Genomic DNA, 15,245 nt, shown 5'->3' with positions numbered 1-15,245 from the left:
ATCCCTGTCCCCAGGGGTCAGCCCTGCTCCGTGCCAAGGTGACAGCATCCCCATCCCTGTGGGTCAGCCCTGCTCCATGCTGGGGTGACAGGTCCTGGTCCCCAGGGGTCACAGCCCCGCTTCAGGGTGATGGCATCCTCATCCCTGTGGGTCAGACCTGTCCCGTGCTGGGGTGACGGCATCCCGGTCCCCAAGGGTCACAGCCCTGCTCCGCCCCCTTTCTCAGCCAGAAATAACTTCTGTCCCGTGGCTGGACCTTGGCATCTGGGCTGGAGCCCGGGACGGGTTGGGGTGAGCGGCAGGAGCCCAGGGGTTGCTGTGAAGGGCCACCCAGGGCCACCAAGCACTGGTGGCTGCAGGTTGGCTTTGGCCTCATCACCCTCCACAGCAGGAGAAGCATCTTCACTCCCCAGCATCTGGGGCATCACCTGGTCAGGTAGGGAAGGTGAGGTCCCCACATGGGAGGCAGTGGGTGAGTGGGTGCACAGGGCTTGGGGACGTCCCAGCCTTGGTGGTGGGGACATCACGACTGTGGGGTCAGGGTACAGTCTCCCTGGAGGGAAGGAGGGAGGGAAGGATGGGATGCAGGTCTGAGGCTCACTGTGCAGATGGTAAAGCTGAGCTTAGGGCTGGCAGGGAGCTGCGTGCCAGGCACCCACAGCCCCATGGGGACCCTCTGCTCTCCAGGGCCCTTAGGGGAAACTGCCTAGCATCAGCCTGAGGTGAGGGACACCAGATGCACTCAATGGGGTCAAACAGCTCCCATTTACTGAGCCGAGTGCCCTGTGCTGCTGCAGGTGGGCAGCCTGGGGGGCTGACACCAGGGCTGGTTTCCAGCTGCCTCTCCACAAAGGAGCAACCCAGCCCGGTAGTCCCGGTAGTCCCGTGCCCCTCTTTGCCACTGGCTGGGCTCACCAGCTCCCTTCAGGGTCAGGGTTGCAGCTCCTGCACCCTTGGGGCCAACAGCTGAAAATAGCTCTGCTAAGGCAGAGGTGTTGTGGGGGGGCAGCCAGGGCCCCCCTGGCTCCGCAGGCTGTGGCAGCAGGTGCTGCTCCGGGGGCACTCAGGGCACAGGGACACTGGCTCACTGTGGGCAAGGATAGAGCTGAGGATACTTTCTGCCCTAAAGAAAGGCAGAAAGGAAACATGACAGGCAGGGGCTGAGGGGCAACATGCTTTGAACATTCCCTATGTCTGTTGAAGGGAATGGAGAGTGGCACAGGGAGATACTTAAGGATGATGCTCAGGGATGATGCTCAGGGATGATGCTGTTGAGGAGACATGCTCAGGGATGATGCTGGACAGGAGTGATGCTCAGCTGAAATCTGGCATCTCTCTGTGGCACGCCTGGGGCTGACATGTCCCCATGCTTGGTGTCACTCTGGGGGTGCCTCTCTTTTCCAGCCAGGCAGAATCCATCCCCCTGCCACAGAGCTGCCCCAGGAGCACGGCAGCAAGTGATGACCATCATGAAACCGGGCCCTGCAGATGGTAAGGGGGTGCAGGGGTGCCATCAGCCCCAGGGCAGTGCTGCCCTCCCTGCCCAGGGGCCAGACCCAGCTGTGGTTGAGGCCACTGACCCATGCATGGGGCAAGTGAGGCTGTTTGAGCCTTTGGAGCTGAGCTAATTCCCTGATAGTTCCTCACACTGAGGAAACACCAGTCTCTGACACAGCTAAGCCACACAACAGGGACCCCGACGAGGGGACACACTGTCTGTGCTGGGCTTGGGGCACCCCAGCACTGCAGCATCCTCAGCTATGGCTGTGCTCTCTCCTGGCCTCCTCAGAGCCCCGTCTGGACTTGGGCAAGAAGATGAGCACAACGCAGGACCTGATGATCGAGGAACTCTCCCTGCGGAATAACCGCGGCTCCCAGCTCTTCCAGCAGCGCCAGAGGCGGATGCAGCGCTTCATTTTTGAGCATCCCAGTGGCTACAGGGAGGTGGGTCTGAGACAACCCTTCCCCAGCTCTTGCAGCCTTTCCAGGGAAGCAATTCCTGGCAGGGCCGGGGGTCTCTGCACAGGGCAGCCACAGTCAGCTGCTATGCTGAGATGACGTGAGAGGAGAGATGGCTTAGTGGGCTGGGCATGGAGATGGGCAAGCAAGGAGTTCAGTATCCACTCACTAACCCTTCCCCTTAACCCCTCAGCTCCCAGGGCCAGGGGGCTCACACCGCACTGAGAAAGGAGGTCCAGCGAATGAAGGGATGGTGAGTAGATGGAGGGAGCTTTGAGGTGCTTTCAACCATCTCCAAAGTCCCAGTGGGGGCAGGGGAAGTGCCCTGTGCCTGTTGACTCTCCCCCCCGCAGGCAGAGGAGAATTCCGAGGGCCAGCAGAATTATCACTCCGAGCTCCACGTGGCAGCATCGCCCCAGGGTGGCCCCCCAGAAGTGCCCAAGAAGACAGAGAAAGTCTTGCATATGAGCAAAGTCCTGAACCCCAGTGCCCTGGCCCCAGGTAAATAAATCCTGCCTGCACCCCAAACCTGACACCGCTGCGATCTCAGCAGTGTGGGGCTGGAGGCAGCGAGCTGCTGCCTGCCAAGGGTTCTGCCCCAAACCCTTCCCCAGAATTTGTACATATACAAATATATAAATATATATTTATGTTATAGATATGCAGTCCTGGCCCCAGCAGCAGGTCCTCTATGGCCATGCAAATGCCAGGCTGTTCCCAGCCCCAGCAGCCCATGCTGTCTCTCCCCCTGCACAGGGTACTCGAGCCCCCTCAAAGAAATCCCCCCGGAGAAGTTCAACGTCACCGCCATCCCCAAGGGCTACCGGTGCCCATGGCAGGACCTCTTTGGTGACAGCAATGATGCTGTGTATGGCAAGAACCAGCCACCCATGAGACCCCCTGCGTGGGACTTCAGGAGCTTCAACAGGTAACAGGCAGGCACCACCAACCTGGTCAGCCCTTCAAGCCCTTCAGCCTTGAGAAGCATCCAACATCCTGTGACGGGAAACACAGTGGTCTGTGCTCTCTCTATACATCACAGGGGCACAGCAAGGGCTCAGGATGCTCTTTTCCTGCTCAGGAGCTCCACTGTGGCTCCCTGCAAAGGTCCCTGCCTCCAGCAGCTCCCCAGATCTCCTCTCAGCTCCACCACTGGGTTTGCACAGCCTTAAGCAGTCTGATCTCACTGGCTAACCTCAGGGATGAAATTTGTGAGGACTAATTCTCGTGTACATGGTCCTGGAGAAGGAATCACTTCTGCTCCCAGCTGGGCTCAGCTCTGGGCTGGGTGGAGGGATGACACAGACAGTGCCAAGTCTCCTAATGTCCTTAAGGTATCCAAGCAGCTGCTGGAAGTGGTGGGGGTATAAGGTTAATCATCCCACAAAGTGCTAAAAGAAGTCACCAGATTCCTTCCAAACACCTGCTTGAGATTGAAGCCTCCAGGCCAGGGGATTTCTAGTGGCTCAGCCTGGCAAGCTCCGTGGCCTGTGGCTGCTTCTGATGGAGCACAGCTGGTGCCTCGTCACACCTCCAAAATACATTGGGGTCAAGGCTGGAGCAGAGACTGCCAAGGAAGGTTTCCTTTCTGGAGAGGTGCTCAGTGGGGATCCAGGAGATGGAGATCTGGTGGTAGCAAAGCACCACCAGCCCATGGTAGAATAATGAGAACTGAACTTTTAAACTGAACGTCATCCCAGGGAATCTGCAAACCAAGGTCCTGGGTCCTCCTTGCTGAAAGCCTCTGTCATGAGGATGGAATTACTTGGGCCTTGGTGGCCTGGCCAAAGTTGCCTTACAGCATTCAAGTTCCCACTGGAGCTCCCCAGTAGGACACAGTACTGCTCCCTGTCAGACCATGGGCACAGTGCTGGGCCTGTGCCGGGGGCAGCTCTGCTGTGCCCACACCAGGGCTGGATTTGGGTCATGGGACACACGACTGCTGTGCTTTGAGAACCTGGTAGAAGGGGCTGTGGGGAGCCACAACCCCTCCACATGGGAATGGCATCCCAAAAGCCAGAGATCAGCCTGGCCACCACCATCCCTTTGCTGCTCTCCTCCCCCTCAGCCCTGGGGCTTTGCCATGTGGCTCTCCTTGAGGAGTTACAGCCGAGGAGGTGCTGCAGGGGGAGAACGAAAAGCTGCTGCAGACACTTGGCTCTTTTGTTTCAACATTTAGCCATGTTCCTGCCTTGGGATTTATTTATGGACAGGGACTGAAGCAAGGGCATGTTTCTGAATAGTGCTTTACCCTGCACCATTTCTCCTCTCTCACACGCTGCCTTTCTATTTAAAGTCTTCAACTGTAATTTAATACAGATGGATGCTAATTTAACTCCAAGCCTCTCGCCACCTCCTCTAATTCTTCACTGAGGCAGGAAGATTCAGAGAGCCAATCTGCGTTTAACTGGGCTTTTCATGATCTTCCAAGCTGTTGGCTTTTAAATCACTTCTCAGTTCAAATACCAAACCACAGAAAAACAAGCCTTTTGGAAGAGATTGGCTATCAAAAAGCCAGTGGTCTTGCCTAAGGCTGGTTGAATCCCAGCTCACATGGGTCACAAGGCAAGGGCAAGTCCACCATTTCAACAGCAACTGTGTTAAAGACTGATTTATTCCCAATTTTAAACATTCAGGCTGTGATGCAAAGACCTGGGGCCACCTTGCTGCCTTGAGAGTGAAAACCAACCTTTGACAAAGAGTATCTTTTCCCAGAAGAGAGAAGGTTCCTAGAACAAATCTCTCTACTTTACCTTTCCCCCTCTTATTTCTCCTCTGTTGCAAAACACTGCCACGTTACTCGTGTTCTAGCAGTGCTTCCCAAAGCAAACATTCCCAGCTTTGCCTCACTGATAGCTCAGCCTCCATGTGCTGCTCCAAAACCAACATTCTTGGCTTTTTGGGGGCTGGCACAATCTTCCCCAGTCCCTTTCCACATTTCTCCAGAAAGGGATGACAGCTCTTGCCCCCGCACTGCTCCTCCTGTTAGTCATAGTTCATGAGAAGCCGTCCCAAAAGGCAGGATGGAACCAGGGCCAAGAGAGACACATTTGCCTGCACATGTGCTGCAGGGATCTGGAGCAGCCATTGGCCTCGGCCCTCTGCAGAACACATTGAGGCACTTTCTAATGACCAGGGGGTTTGTCACTGCTCTCTGAACCTAAGCCCTTCCACGTGCAGAACACTTCCATTGACACTCAGGCACCGAGCCTCACTCTCTAGTCTTGCCAAAGCTTGAGTTGAGGTGGGCTCTGCACCGGAGAAGCACCTTGCTGGGCTGGCAGGGGCTCTAACAGTGTCCTGGGGAGGAGGAGGAGGAGGAGGAGAGTTGTCATTTGCCACAGACATTGCTAGGCTGTGCTGGGTTCAGAGTTAGTAAATCCAGACCTACTTTTTCTATCACCTTCACAGCATGCCCTTGTGACTAAGTCTGCTTCTCCTTGTGCCACAGGACCCCAGCCCCATTTGACAGGGCGGTGGTTGGGGAGCTGTTCTCTCTGCCCACCGCAGAGCTGGACAACCTGAGCGCGCTGGAGGTGATTTCCCACAGGCCCAACTTCAACCGCGTGGCGCAAGGCTGGGTGCGGATCCTGCCGGAGAGCGAAGAGCTGTAGCTGCTCCTTCCCCACCACCATGGATGGTTTCCTCGCTAGACTCGGACACACTTCACAGGGTGGGGGAGAGGGGGCAGGTATCCCTCGTGGAAGCTCAGCCAGTGGTCTCGGGTTGTCATCTTCAGATGGGGTTTGACCGAGCTCGAGTCTGGGACCATTCTGAATTCCCCTTGCAGCAGCCCTGGTCACAAGGGCAGTGAGTGCCAAGCCAGCCAGCCAAGTTCTTGCTGTTAATCAAGCAGATCCCCACAAGCTCCCATACAAAACACCTCATACAGCCTGTCCTCTGCCCTGCCTTGTGGAAAACAGCACCACCAGCTGCAACACACCAAACTCCCTCCCTGCGTCTTCACCGACACAAGAGACCTGCTTTGACAGCTGGTGCTTTTGCAGAGAAATTCCATCTTCAGGACAACTCTGCATCTGTCATTCCAGTCAGGACTGTGAGAGGAGGTGATAATGGAAGAGCAGCAGCAAAATAAGTTACTGGAGGCATTGGCATGTTAAAAGCAGCTACTTTGGGCTTGGCTGGACAACAAAACAAATGAGGAACTGGGAATCTGCCTGTTTACCAACACAGCACAACCAGGATAGATGGGAGAGGAACAGTGGGAGTTGGAAAATTGTGCTGTATTTTCCACTGGCTAGCACTTGGCAGCTGGTATTTTCCCCTTTCTACTGCTATTTGCATGCCTTGCTTGAACATCTAAGCCCTGAGTGACTTACACCAGATTTGCTTCATGTAGTTGGTTAACAAGGATCAGGTCCTGCCTGGACCCACACCAGTCTGAGGATCCTGCCAGGGTGTTCCACAGGGAAGGAAAAGCAGCGTGATCATGACTCTAGAGAGCACAGGCTTCTCTGGGAATGTGAAAATCAGCAGTGAGGATCCAATTACACTGTTTTCAGCAGTGACACACAGTGGGACCTGCAGCTAACAACAGCCTATTGATCTGGGTATCTGTGATGCTCAACTGCTGCCCTGTTCCAGTTCCATCTCTCTCCTCTTTGTCCATCATCTGCAGAAGCCATGTAACCCCAGGGAACTGGAAATAATAAACAAATAGTGATGATGTAAAGCCTCTTGCATTTGAGATGTGTCTGCACAGCACTCACAGGCCCTGGCTGGGGAGTCCTGGGGCCAGAGCAGTGGCAAAAGCCACAGCCCTTTCCCATCTACCAGCAGCCTCTGCTGCCCAACACTGCCCTGAAATGGCTCTTCCCTGACAAAAGCTGAACTAATTACCCATGCCCAAAGCCCAGCTTTCTCCAGAGAAAGCCAGTCCATGGTGCACAAGTGCTACACCCCCTCCAACAGCCTGGCAGTCCATCATGGGACTCAGTGTCACCATAAAGGACAGAACATGAAACCAAAAGCAGACATGCTGTCCTTGCCCACACTGCATCTTGGCTGTGGGAGCAGCCACATAAAAATCAGACAAAGTCCCCAGACATTGCACTCCAGGAAGCAGGGTCTAAGCACAGTGGTGAAAAATTCAAATATTTTAATGTGCTTTTTTTTGAAACAAGCAAATGAAGCCTCAGAACAAGCCCCATCACGTTTTGCTTTACAGAAAGATGTCCACAGATCCACTGCACAAAAGCAGCTGACACACAGATAAATCTAAAATCCTCCAGCCACATGTACACAGACCTTACTCAGCAGCAGGCTCCATGCAGGATGCAGTCACTCCTGGCCAAGCACTACAGTGGGAGCACAGAAGGAAAAGTTTCACGTCTTATCAAAGCAGGATGAAGTGGGACCCTTCCCACAGCTTAAGACACTGCACCAAGGGCCTCGAAAGCCCCAAATCTCCCCCAGAGCAGCTGCGGCTGCACAGTGCCCTCCCCTGCAGCTGTCAGCAACACAGCCCAGCCTGTGGGGCCACTGAGGGGGCCGTCACCTGGCTAAATTGGGCAACTGCTGACCTGTCACTCCATGTCATGCCTGCACTGCCCGAGGGCTGCTCAGCTGACCCAGCGCTTGTCTCACTCAGGATGAGCAGGATTAGAAGTGATGCATCGAAAAAGGTTTTGTTTTCTTGTCTTTTTTTCAAAGCCAGAAGTCAGGAAAAAGGAGGGAGGAAAACTCTGTGTAAGGCAAAGCCATGGGTTTGCCTGTGGCAACATCATCTGATGAGCTTGTTTTTCAGCTCTTATTCAGTCCTGGTTTAACACCTCGTTAGATTAGCACATCATTAGTTACCTGGCAGAGAAGAGTCTCTGGTTACATTTAAACAGTCCATAATGTTCAGACTGAGGACATCAAACAGGCTTGAAAAGGGTTTGGTTTTGTTTTTCCAGAAGTTTATTTCAAAAGTGTGCCAATGGGATACACAGATAGCACTGTAATTCTGGTACCCCAGACCCACAGACAACCCCCTTGTCTGTCCCCCACCCCCCCAACACTTAAAGAAAGACCTGGGACATACCAACAATCCGATTAGCTAGCGGAGACACGGAGCTCAGCTTGCCCTGTGGCTGCAAGCAGGGGAATAAGGCGTCTCTAGCTCACCCACAGCTCAACATATGGTGCTACCATGGTAACTAGAAAATAACATTTACTTCAAGGATGAGGGTGGCAGGACGTGCTAGGGGCTGCTGTGCTTTCCCGCGTGGGCACCCATCCTCTGGGGGTCCTGGGACGGGTAGTGGATGGGGCCTGGGGCTCTCATGAAGGGAGGTGGGGGCCCCATGGCGTGGAACATGTGTGGTCCAAAACCTGCAGGAATAAAATTGGCAGCTTCAGGCAAAGCAGCAGAAAACCCGATGCGTATGTTCCACTGCTTCAAAGCGCCGACTGAACAGCTGGCTCACAGCTGTGCCTCACAAATGTGCTCATCTCTCATCTCCCCAAAAACTCCTTCCCTCTTTTCAGTACAACTGGGGGCAATCCCTACCCAACACACATCCTTACTCACAGATAAAAGCTGGTGGGGCAACTGGGCAGATGTCTGTAACGCCCATCTAAATGTTTTCTATTCAACCGTGCAGCAGAGAAAATATACCCACAAGAGTCCAACATTCCATTAAAAAAAAAAAAAAGGAACTCTGGATAGATATATACAGAGAGCCAAAAACAGGCTGGCAGTCAACTAGCTGCAAAATTACCCTTTGAAGCTGGGGTTAATGTGGCATTTACACAGCCAGCAAAAGCACTGAGTAGGTCTCAGTACCAGCGATGGGGATCTCCATGCCTGGGAATTTGCAAGTGAATACCTACCACAACAGGCAGCTCAGTTTAATTAAACTGTGCTGACAGCTCAGTTTAGATCATCAGTTGACACTGTGTGATCAGGGATGAGGAAAATCAGTTCAGGGCATGCATCAGTTGTAGCATGGCCAGGCAAGGAGGAACAGACCATCTAACACCGAGTTCCACACCCCCACTAGAGGGGGAAACACAAGTACCTGGAGGTGGCGGTGGAGCGATGCCAGGGGGAGGTGGCAGGGCAATGTTCACCACAGCTGAGGGGCCACTTGGAGGTAGGTTGAAGTAATTTGCAGAAGCCTCCTCTTCTGCAGCTGGAGGAGGGGGGAGAGCTGCAGAAAAAGTACATAGTGGTTATGGAGATGCAAGACAAGCAGAGGTGTCTCCTTCAGAGAGGGGGCACAATGCGTGCTTTTGCAAGGGCAAACTGCTGCTACCATCGCACCTCTGAACTGTGAGAGCAGGACTGCCCTGAAACTCCAGTCACTGGTTTTCTTCACCCAAAACCAGCTTTGCTTTTTCCATCATACAATGCTCAGTGAATTAGGAAAACATTAAAAGCATGGGCTGCCAGCCTCTCAGACCTAAGTACCTTGAATTGAGCTTTAACTTTTCACTCATCACATAAAGAACTCTCTTTTCATCCAGGATTTGCTTCTAAACAAAGCTCATCTCCCATCCCAGCTGGATCTGCCGGAAAGCTACTGCAACTGCTCTGCTCACCACTGCCTCTACCATCCTGAACTGTCACTGCTCCCAGAAATTTAACACTAGCCTCACTCATGGAAGCAGGTCAGCATTAAGTGTTTCAGAGATGAAAACAATTCCCTTACCACCAGGAAGTCCCGGAACTGGCTCCAGCTTTATCCCGGATTCTGTAGTACCTTCCTTGTCCTTTTCTTTTCCTCTTGCTGCCTGGGATCTGGGAAACAGAAAAAAGTTTGAGAACAAGGATGAAAAAAAGTGGGATAAGGAAATATTTGTAACACAGTAGTTTCACCTTATCTAATCCAGACCCATTGTTTCAGGCCAAAGATGAAAAACCCACAACATCAGAGACAGGTGGGACAAAGTGTGCAAACAGTGCTTACAGGAGATGGACTAGGAGCAAAACTACAGAAACCCATCCATAACCCTCAGCCAGGAAATCTCTTACACTATTTGTGTCATCTCCAACCCAGATCCCGCTGCAGAAACAAAGCCAAGCTGTAAGAGGACCCCAACTATTTACCAATCAAATATCTACTCCACCATAATATCCAATCCTGTTTATCAAGACTACATAAACTGAGAGCAGAACCTTGTGGCAGTATCCTCCTGGCTTCCTCCCCCCACGCTCACCTTCCCCACTTGACATTGAGCCTGCGACCGTTGACAATGAGCTTGTTGAAGGATTTCTCAGCAGCCACCTCTGCAGCCTGGCGGGTGGCAAACTGGATGAACGCACACTGCTGCCTCTGCACCACCGTTATCGTCCGGATCTCCCCAAACTGGTAGAAGTGATTTCTGCAGGGGGGAGGGAAAAATCATGATGATACCCCTCTCCTCCTAGTCACAGGGTACAGAGCAGAGCAGGTGGAATAGGTATGCTTTCTCTTCTCCATCCCCAGTTCAAACTGATCATCAGAAATTAATAATCGACCAATTAATCATTATTGCCTCTCTGTGCAATTATGGAGCAATAAAAGCTCTGAAGCTTCTCTTAGCAGCTAGCTAGAGGCTACAGGACTTCCTTGTAAAAAGGGTTGCACAGTATGCCCAACAGCTCAGAAGGATGATTCATGTTTAAAGAAATAAATTTTAAATCAAAGCATTTGAAATGTGCCTGTTTATCTGTTCTCCAACAAGCTGGCACTCCCCTGCACTTGCCCACCAACCAGTTCCCCATTAAGGAAAACTGAAAACCAGGTTTATTTTTGTTCCTTGCAAGAGAGATTTCCTCACTGGAAGATAAGCAGATACCAAAGTGTCAAACAAAAATGCAAGGGCAATATATAATTCACCAACACACCTGAGATCCGATTCAGAAATGGTATCTCCAAGCCCTCCAACATACAGTGTAGTAATAGTCTTGTCTTCAGGGGGGTCTAGACGAGGCATGGTTGATGCTCGTTTCAGGAGTTTATCAGCCACGGGATCATTAATTCCATAGTAACGATCTTTGATGTTCTGGTCAGCCAGAGGATCGTCTGGATCTGTAGGTTTCTCATGTCTAAGGTTCAGCAAGCAAAGCATTTTATAACACCAGTGACAGTTGCATGGATTAAAATGGCTGTAGCTGCCACCTTCCCTTCTCAAGCCCTCAGGTCACTTATATCCTTAACCCTGTCCACATAAACATGCCAAAATGGAACAAAAAGCCCTGAGAACTTGAATTGCAGCCAGGACTGCCTCAAGTTCTGAATGAATGGCACTTCTGACAGCTCGACATTCGAGCCCCACAAAACACAAGAGCTGGATTTCAAATGGCCTCTTGTTCAAACACAAAGATCTCTGGTTGAGGGGACTGACGCCACGAAGGAGAAAAATGAACTACACAAGAGGAGAGCTGCAGTCACTGCTTTGGCAGTCACTGCTTTGGCAAACCCTGCAGCCAATGGCTCACTAACGAACGTGCCACCACAGAGCTTCATTTGCTGGCGCTGGATGCAAGTTTCACCCTGAGCCCAATCACAGCGTTGAGTCTCCTGCCCACTGCAAGATCTCGGGTTCTTTGAGCCCCAAGGTAGCTGTGGTGAACAGATTAACTGTTTAAGATGTATCTGTACCTGTAGGGACACTCCTCCCCTCTCTTGCACTCTCCTTTCACCCAGAAGGAGCAGATGTGAGGACGGTTGCGTTTGTAGTAGGGAGTGGTTCGGGCCAGCTTCAGCAGCATGTCGCTGGTAGAAGTAGCTTTTCCTAGTGCACCAACAGGTCTAGTGCCATCAGAATTGGCTATCTAAACAGCAGGTAAAACACAAACAATTATGTATATACCAGCACTGAACACTAATGCACAGAACCAGAGCAAGTAAAAGGTTTTAAGAGAAGCTGGGTCATTGCTCGCCTTTCCTCCCCATCCACAGTCACACTGTAACTATCTTACCTCTCGCTCCATGTTCTGGGTATAGTACTCTTTGTTGACGTCAGATTTGGGCATTTCATCCTTAAGGGAGAGTCCTGCATCTCGGACTTGGATAGGCAAACCTAGAATGAAACAATAAAACCCCAACAAATCCATATGAAGCACAAGCTGAAAGAGCAGAAATAGTTACTTCTGCAACCTGCACTGGCCAGAGGTAACTCATCTGCTGCAGATGTGATCGCCAAGACTTGTTCCTCTCCAAGACTGCCCAGTGCCAAATACACACACAGATTTAAAGACATTTCACCAATTTTACATTTCAGAGGCCAGCTCTTTCTCTTGGTTTACATTTTTGGGTACACACCATATTCCAGGTCAAGCAGGCAGGTCTGGCAGACGTTCTTCAGCTTGCTGCATGTCTGGCACACTTCGGTCTTCTTGAAGCGCATCCGCACCCCGGGGCACCAGCGGAACACGGTGAAAGGCCTGGCACAAATCTGGGACACAGAAAGGTGACCCTTGTTTCTCTCTCCACAGTGACTGTTCTGCTTCTTGCACGGAAACTTAAAACTCCAAACTCATCTAATCTCTTTAAACCATAAGTACAACTTCTCCATCTTAGTGCTAAGACACAGAGCTTGGTTTTCTGTTTGGTTCTCAGTTTTCTATTTGGTGCTTTATTTAGACAGGAGAAAGTTTTAGGGAAGTTTTTTTTCCTTGTTTGTTTTTTTTTTTTAATTTATTACAATAGCCTGAGCACAGATCTAATCAAAAACCACAGAATTCTCCTTCATTCCAGGAGATGTCAGTGTAGAGCTACCAGAGATGAATTACATGAGGCACCAGCACAGCAGCAACCCGGGGAGAGGTTATGAGACCTTTGGTCCAGAAAAAGACTACTGCTCTCTCTTATCTCATGGAATGACACATCTGCTTCTGCTGCATGTACAGCCCGAGTATGTGGATACAATCTCAATCTGTACAGATGCCTTCTCTCTGCTTCAGAAGAGAACTAATAAAAGGGAAAAAAAATTCCTTTGATTTCCCTCAGTCCAGTCAACACTATTTCTTGCTCTTTCAGAAATAAATGTGGTTTATTTCTTAAATAATTAACACAAATCACCACGTAGCCATGAGTAACATACGCAGAGCTAACCCTAAACTCCAGGTATTTATGCATTTCTGAGTAAAAACAAAAAACCTGCACAAGAAAACATAAAATAATTTAAAATGCTGAAATACCTTCAAATATAGTACAACAGTATTCACAAACCCTCGTTCTGATAAACGTGAAGATTTAGACAGACTTAGGATTTGCTCAGTAATTTTACTATTTTAAGACCAACTGACTGTTTAACAAAGCACAGCAGACTGACCTAAAAATTTATGTAGTTACATAAATATTTTAAGTTGTTAACCCAGATAAGCACTTTTCTGAAGCCGACAGGGTTTTAATCATTAAAACATATTATTCCTAGATCTGCACCAATTCAGACATTCTTTTTTCAAAAGACACAAACATACCTTGCATTCTTTTCCATATTTTTCTTTGGTCTGAAATGTAATAAAAAGCAATAAAAGAAAACATGAAATATCATCAGTTCAACAGAAAACATATCATTGATGTTATAACACAGTGGGTTTTTTCATAATTATGCTGCATTTACACTCATCCACCCCCATGTTTTGGGCTTACACCTTGGAAGGTCAACAGGACAAAGAAGTTAATTCTAAAATACTCTCAATCCACTTCTGGTTTAGAAACATTCATTAAAAACAGAGTATTGTAAGTCCCACCCCTGCACTGATGAAAGATAGGAATGAAAAGGAGTAATAAGAGCTATTTTTCAGGAAAGATGATGTTATATGAAATATGTCCATGAAAACAACCTGGTTTTGATATATCACCTATACCAGCATTAAGGCTGCGATTCATAAAAATATCCCAATCTCTCTCAGCAAACTTGGTGGCACAGAAATGTGAAGGAGATCGTGTCAGTGTAGGTCACACACAAGTGGGTTGAGCAGAGAAAAGCAACATAACATGGACTGACTCACCCTGCACAGAGGAAACCAAGGAAAACAAACAGGGATTTAAATTACCTTCACAAGTCAGCTTTAATTTAATTTTAGTAGTGCATGTTCGTCATATTTTAGGAATTGTGTTACTTAAGTGGTTCAGCAGCTCACAGCTCTCCACGTCACAGTTCACATGAAGCATTAAAGCTTCATGTTCTACTCTTTCCTGCACTCCAAACACTGGACTACGTCATCTTCCTCTCCTTTTTGATTGATTTGCTCTTATATCACACCCCTAACCATGACACCACATACCAACAACGGCTGGAACCAAGTCCTGTTGTGCAGAACCAGATGCTCGGGTGTGTGTGTCCAGCTCAGCACCCCCTCCTGCACCCAGCCCTACTTCAGTCCCCAGACCCCACAGTTTTAGAGCCCAACACAGAGGGAAGGACTGCAGGGTCCAAAAGGAACATACCATCCGAATGTAGGGGTTTTCTCCAAGACATGTCTGGCACAGGATAGGGAAGTCCTGCATGGAGCAAGAAAAAAATCAGGAATTTGTAACAAACTCTGCCATCACAACAACATTCAAGTCGCACTCTGAAAAATGCTACTGAGTTAAACTCATCACACTGACTGAAAAACGCAAAAAGATTCAGAGACATCAGGAGAACTGCAAGCCACCACCCAGGCTCAAATTATTCAAGAATCGCGATCTGCTGGATGCTGTAGCTTGATGTAAAACTTAGAGCACACAAACAAAAAAAGCGTATTCTTAAGATCTGACCCTGTGAGCGCCCGGATCCGAGGAGGTGGCGCCGCCCCGTTATCCCTCAGCATAACCTGAGAGGAGAGGCCTCGGCTCCAGAGAGCACACGAGGGGCCCGGCTCAGCCCCCGCAGCCGCCGAGAGAGCTCCCCCTCCCACCGACCCTTTGGGAGCAGCACCGTCCCTTTGCCGTACGAAGGGCCCGGGAGCCGCGGCACCGCAGGTCGGGGGGCGCGGGTGCCCAGGGCCGGTCCTGGCGCCTCCTCCCCGCGCTCCCCTCGCCTGGCGGCCTCCTGGCAGCGCAAGCCCCCCCCGGTCCCGCTCCTCCCGCCTTCCCCGCGTGTCCCGGCTCCCCCCGCTCACCGCGTCCTCCCAGTTCTGCCGGTTGTAGGTGTTGGAGCCCAGCGATGTGGACATGGCGCCCGCCCCGCTGCCGGCCGGGCCCCGCCGGAACTGACGCCACTTCCGCCGCCGCTGCCGCCACCGCGCTCCGGGCGAGACCACCGGCACCGGGGGGGACCGGCGGGACCATCCGGAAAACACGGGGGAGGGAAGCTTCGCTTTTCTGTTTTGTTTAAATAATTAAATTATAAAGAACCAGCGC

General features: G+C 50.8%; 2 protein-coding genes across 2 annotated transcripts; one reads left to right on the top strand and one right to left on the bottom strand.

Moving 5' to 3' along the window:
• Positions 1-337: 337 nt before the first annotated feature.
• MYOZ3 (myozenin 3) lies at positions 338-6,652 on the top strand. Its single transcript, XM_017827964.1, has 7 exons — positions 338-436; positions 1,405-1,491; positions 1,790-1,944; positions 2,153-2,212; positions 2,313-2,460; positions 2,716-2,887; positions 5,411-6,652. Exons 2-7 carry the CDS (start codon positions 1,461-1,463, stop codon positions 5,571-5,573), a joined length of 729 nt encoding a protein of 242 aa, XP_017683453.1. The 5' UTR covers positions 338-436; positions 1,405-1,460; the 3' UTR covers positions 5,574-6,652.
• Positions 6,653-7,061: 409 nt separating this feature from the next.
• Positions 7,062-15,110, bottom strand: RBM22 (RNA binding motif protein 22). Its single transcript, XM_017827962.1, has 11 exons — positions 15,005-15,110; positions 14,349-14,402; positions 13,376-13,405; positions 12,216-12,348; positions 11,873-11,973; positions 11,553-11,725; positions 10,796-10,996; positions 10,126-10,290; positions 9,618-9,706; positions 8,985-9,116; positions 7,062-8,295 (listed from the first exon to the last, which is right to left on the bottom strand). The coding sequence occupies exons 1-11, from the start codon at positions 15,056-15,058 to the stop codon at positions 8,165-8,167; spliced, it is 1,263 nt and encodes a 420-aa protein (XP_017683451.1). The 5' UTR covers positions 15,059-15,110; the 3' UTR covers positions 7,062-8,164.
• Between the last annotated feature and the right edge of the window lie 135 nt (positions 15,111-15,245).

This window comes from Lepidothrix coronata, unplaced genomic scaffold, assembly GCF_001604755.1.
Source record: "Lepidothrix coronata isolate B3197 unplaced genomic scaffold, Lepidothrix_coronata-1.0 Scaffold144, whole genome shotgun sequence".
In the NCBI taxonomy this organism is placed as follows: Eukaryota; Metazoa; Chordata; class Aves; order Passeriformes; family Pipridae; genus Lepidothrix; species Lepidothrix coronata.
Note: the sequence above shows the minus strand (reverse complement) of the source record. Positions and strands in the feature narration are given on the sequence as shown.

Excerpts from the sequence above, each read along its gene's own strand:
- MYOZ3 (XM_017827964.1), top strand. The coding sequence starts at position 1,461 with ATGACCATCATGAAACCGGGCCCTGCAGATG. Across the intron at positions 1,492-1,789 it reads GAAACCGGGCCCTGCAGATG|AGCCCCGTCTGGACTTGGGC; the intron begins GTAAGGGGGTGC and ends TGGCCTCCTCAG. Across the intron at positions 2,213-2,312 it reads GTCCAGCGAATGAAGGGATG|GCAGAGGAGAATTCCGAGGG; the intron begins GTGAGTAGATGG and ends TCCCCCCCGCAG.
- RBM22 (XM_017827962.1), bottom strand. The coding sequence starts at position 15,058 with ATGTCCACATCGCTGGGCTCCAACACCTACAACCGGCAGAACTGGGAG. Across the intron at positions 11,726-11,872 it reads CCCAGAACATGGAGCGAGAG|ATAGCCAATTCTGATGGCAC; the intron begins GTAAGATAGTTA and ends CCTGCTGTTTAG. Across the intron at positions 10,997-11,552 it reads GGGGAGGAGTGTCCCTACAG|ACATGAGAAACCTACAGATC; the intron begins GTACAGATACAT and ends GCTGAACCTTAG.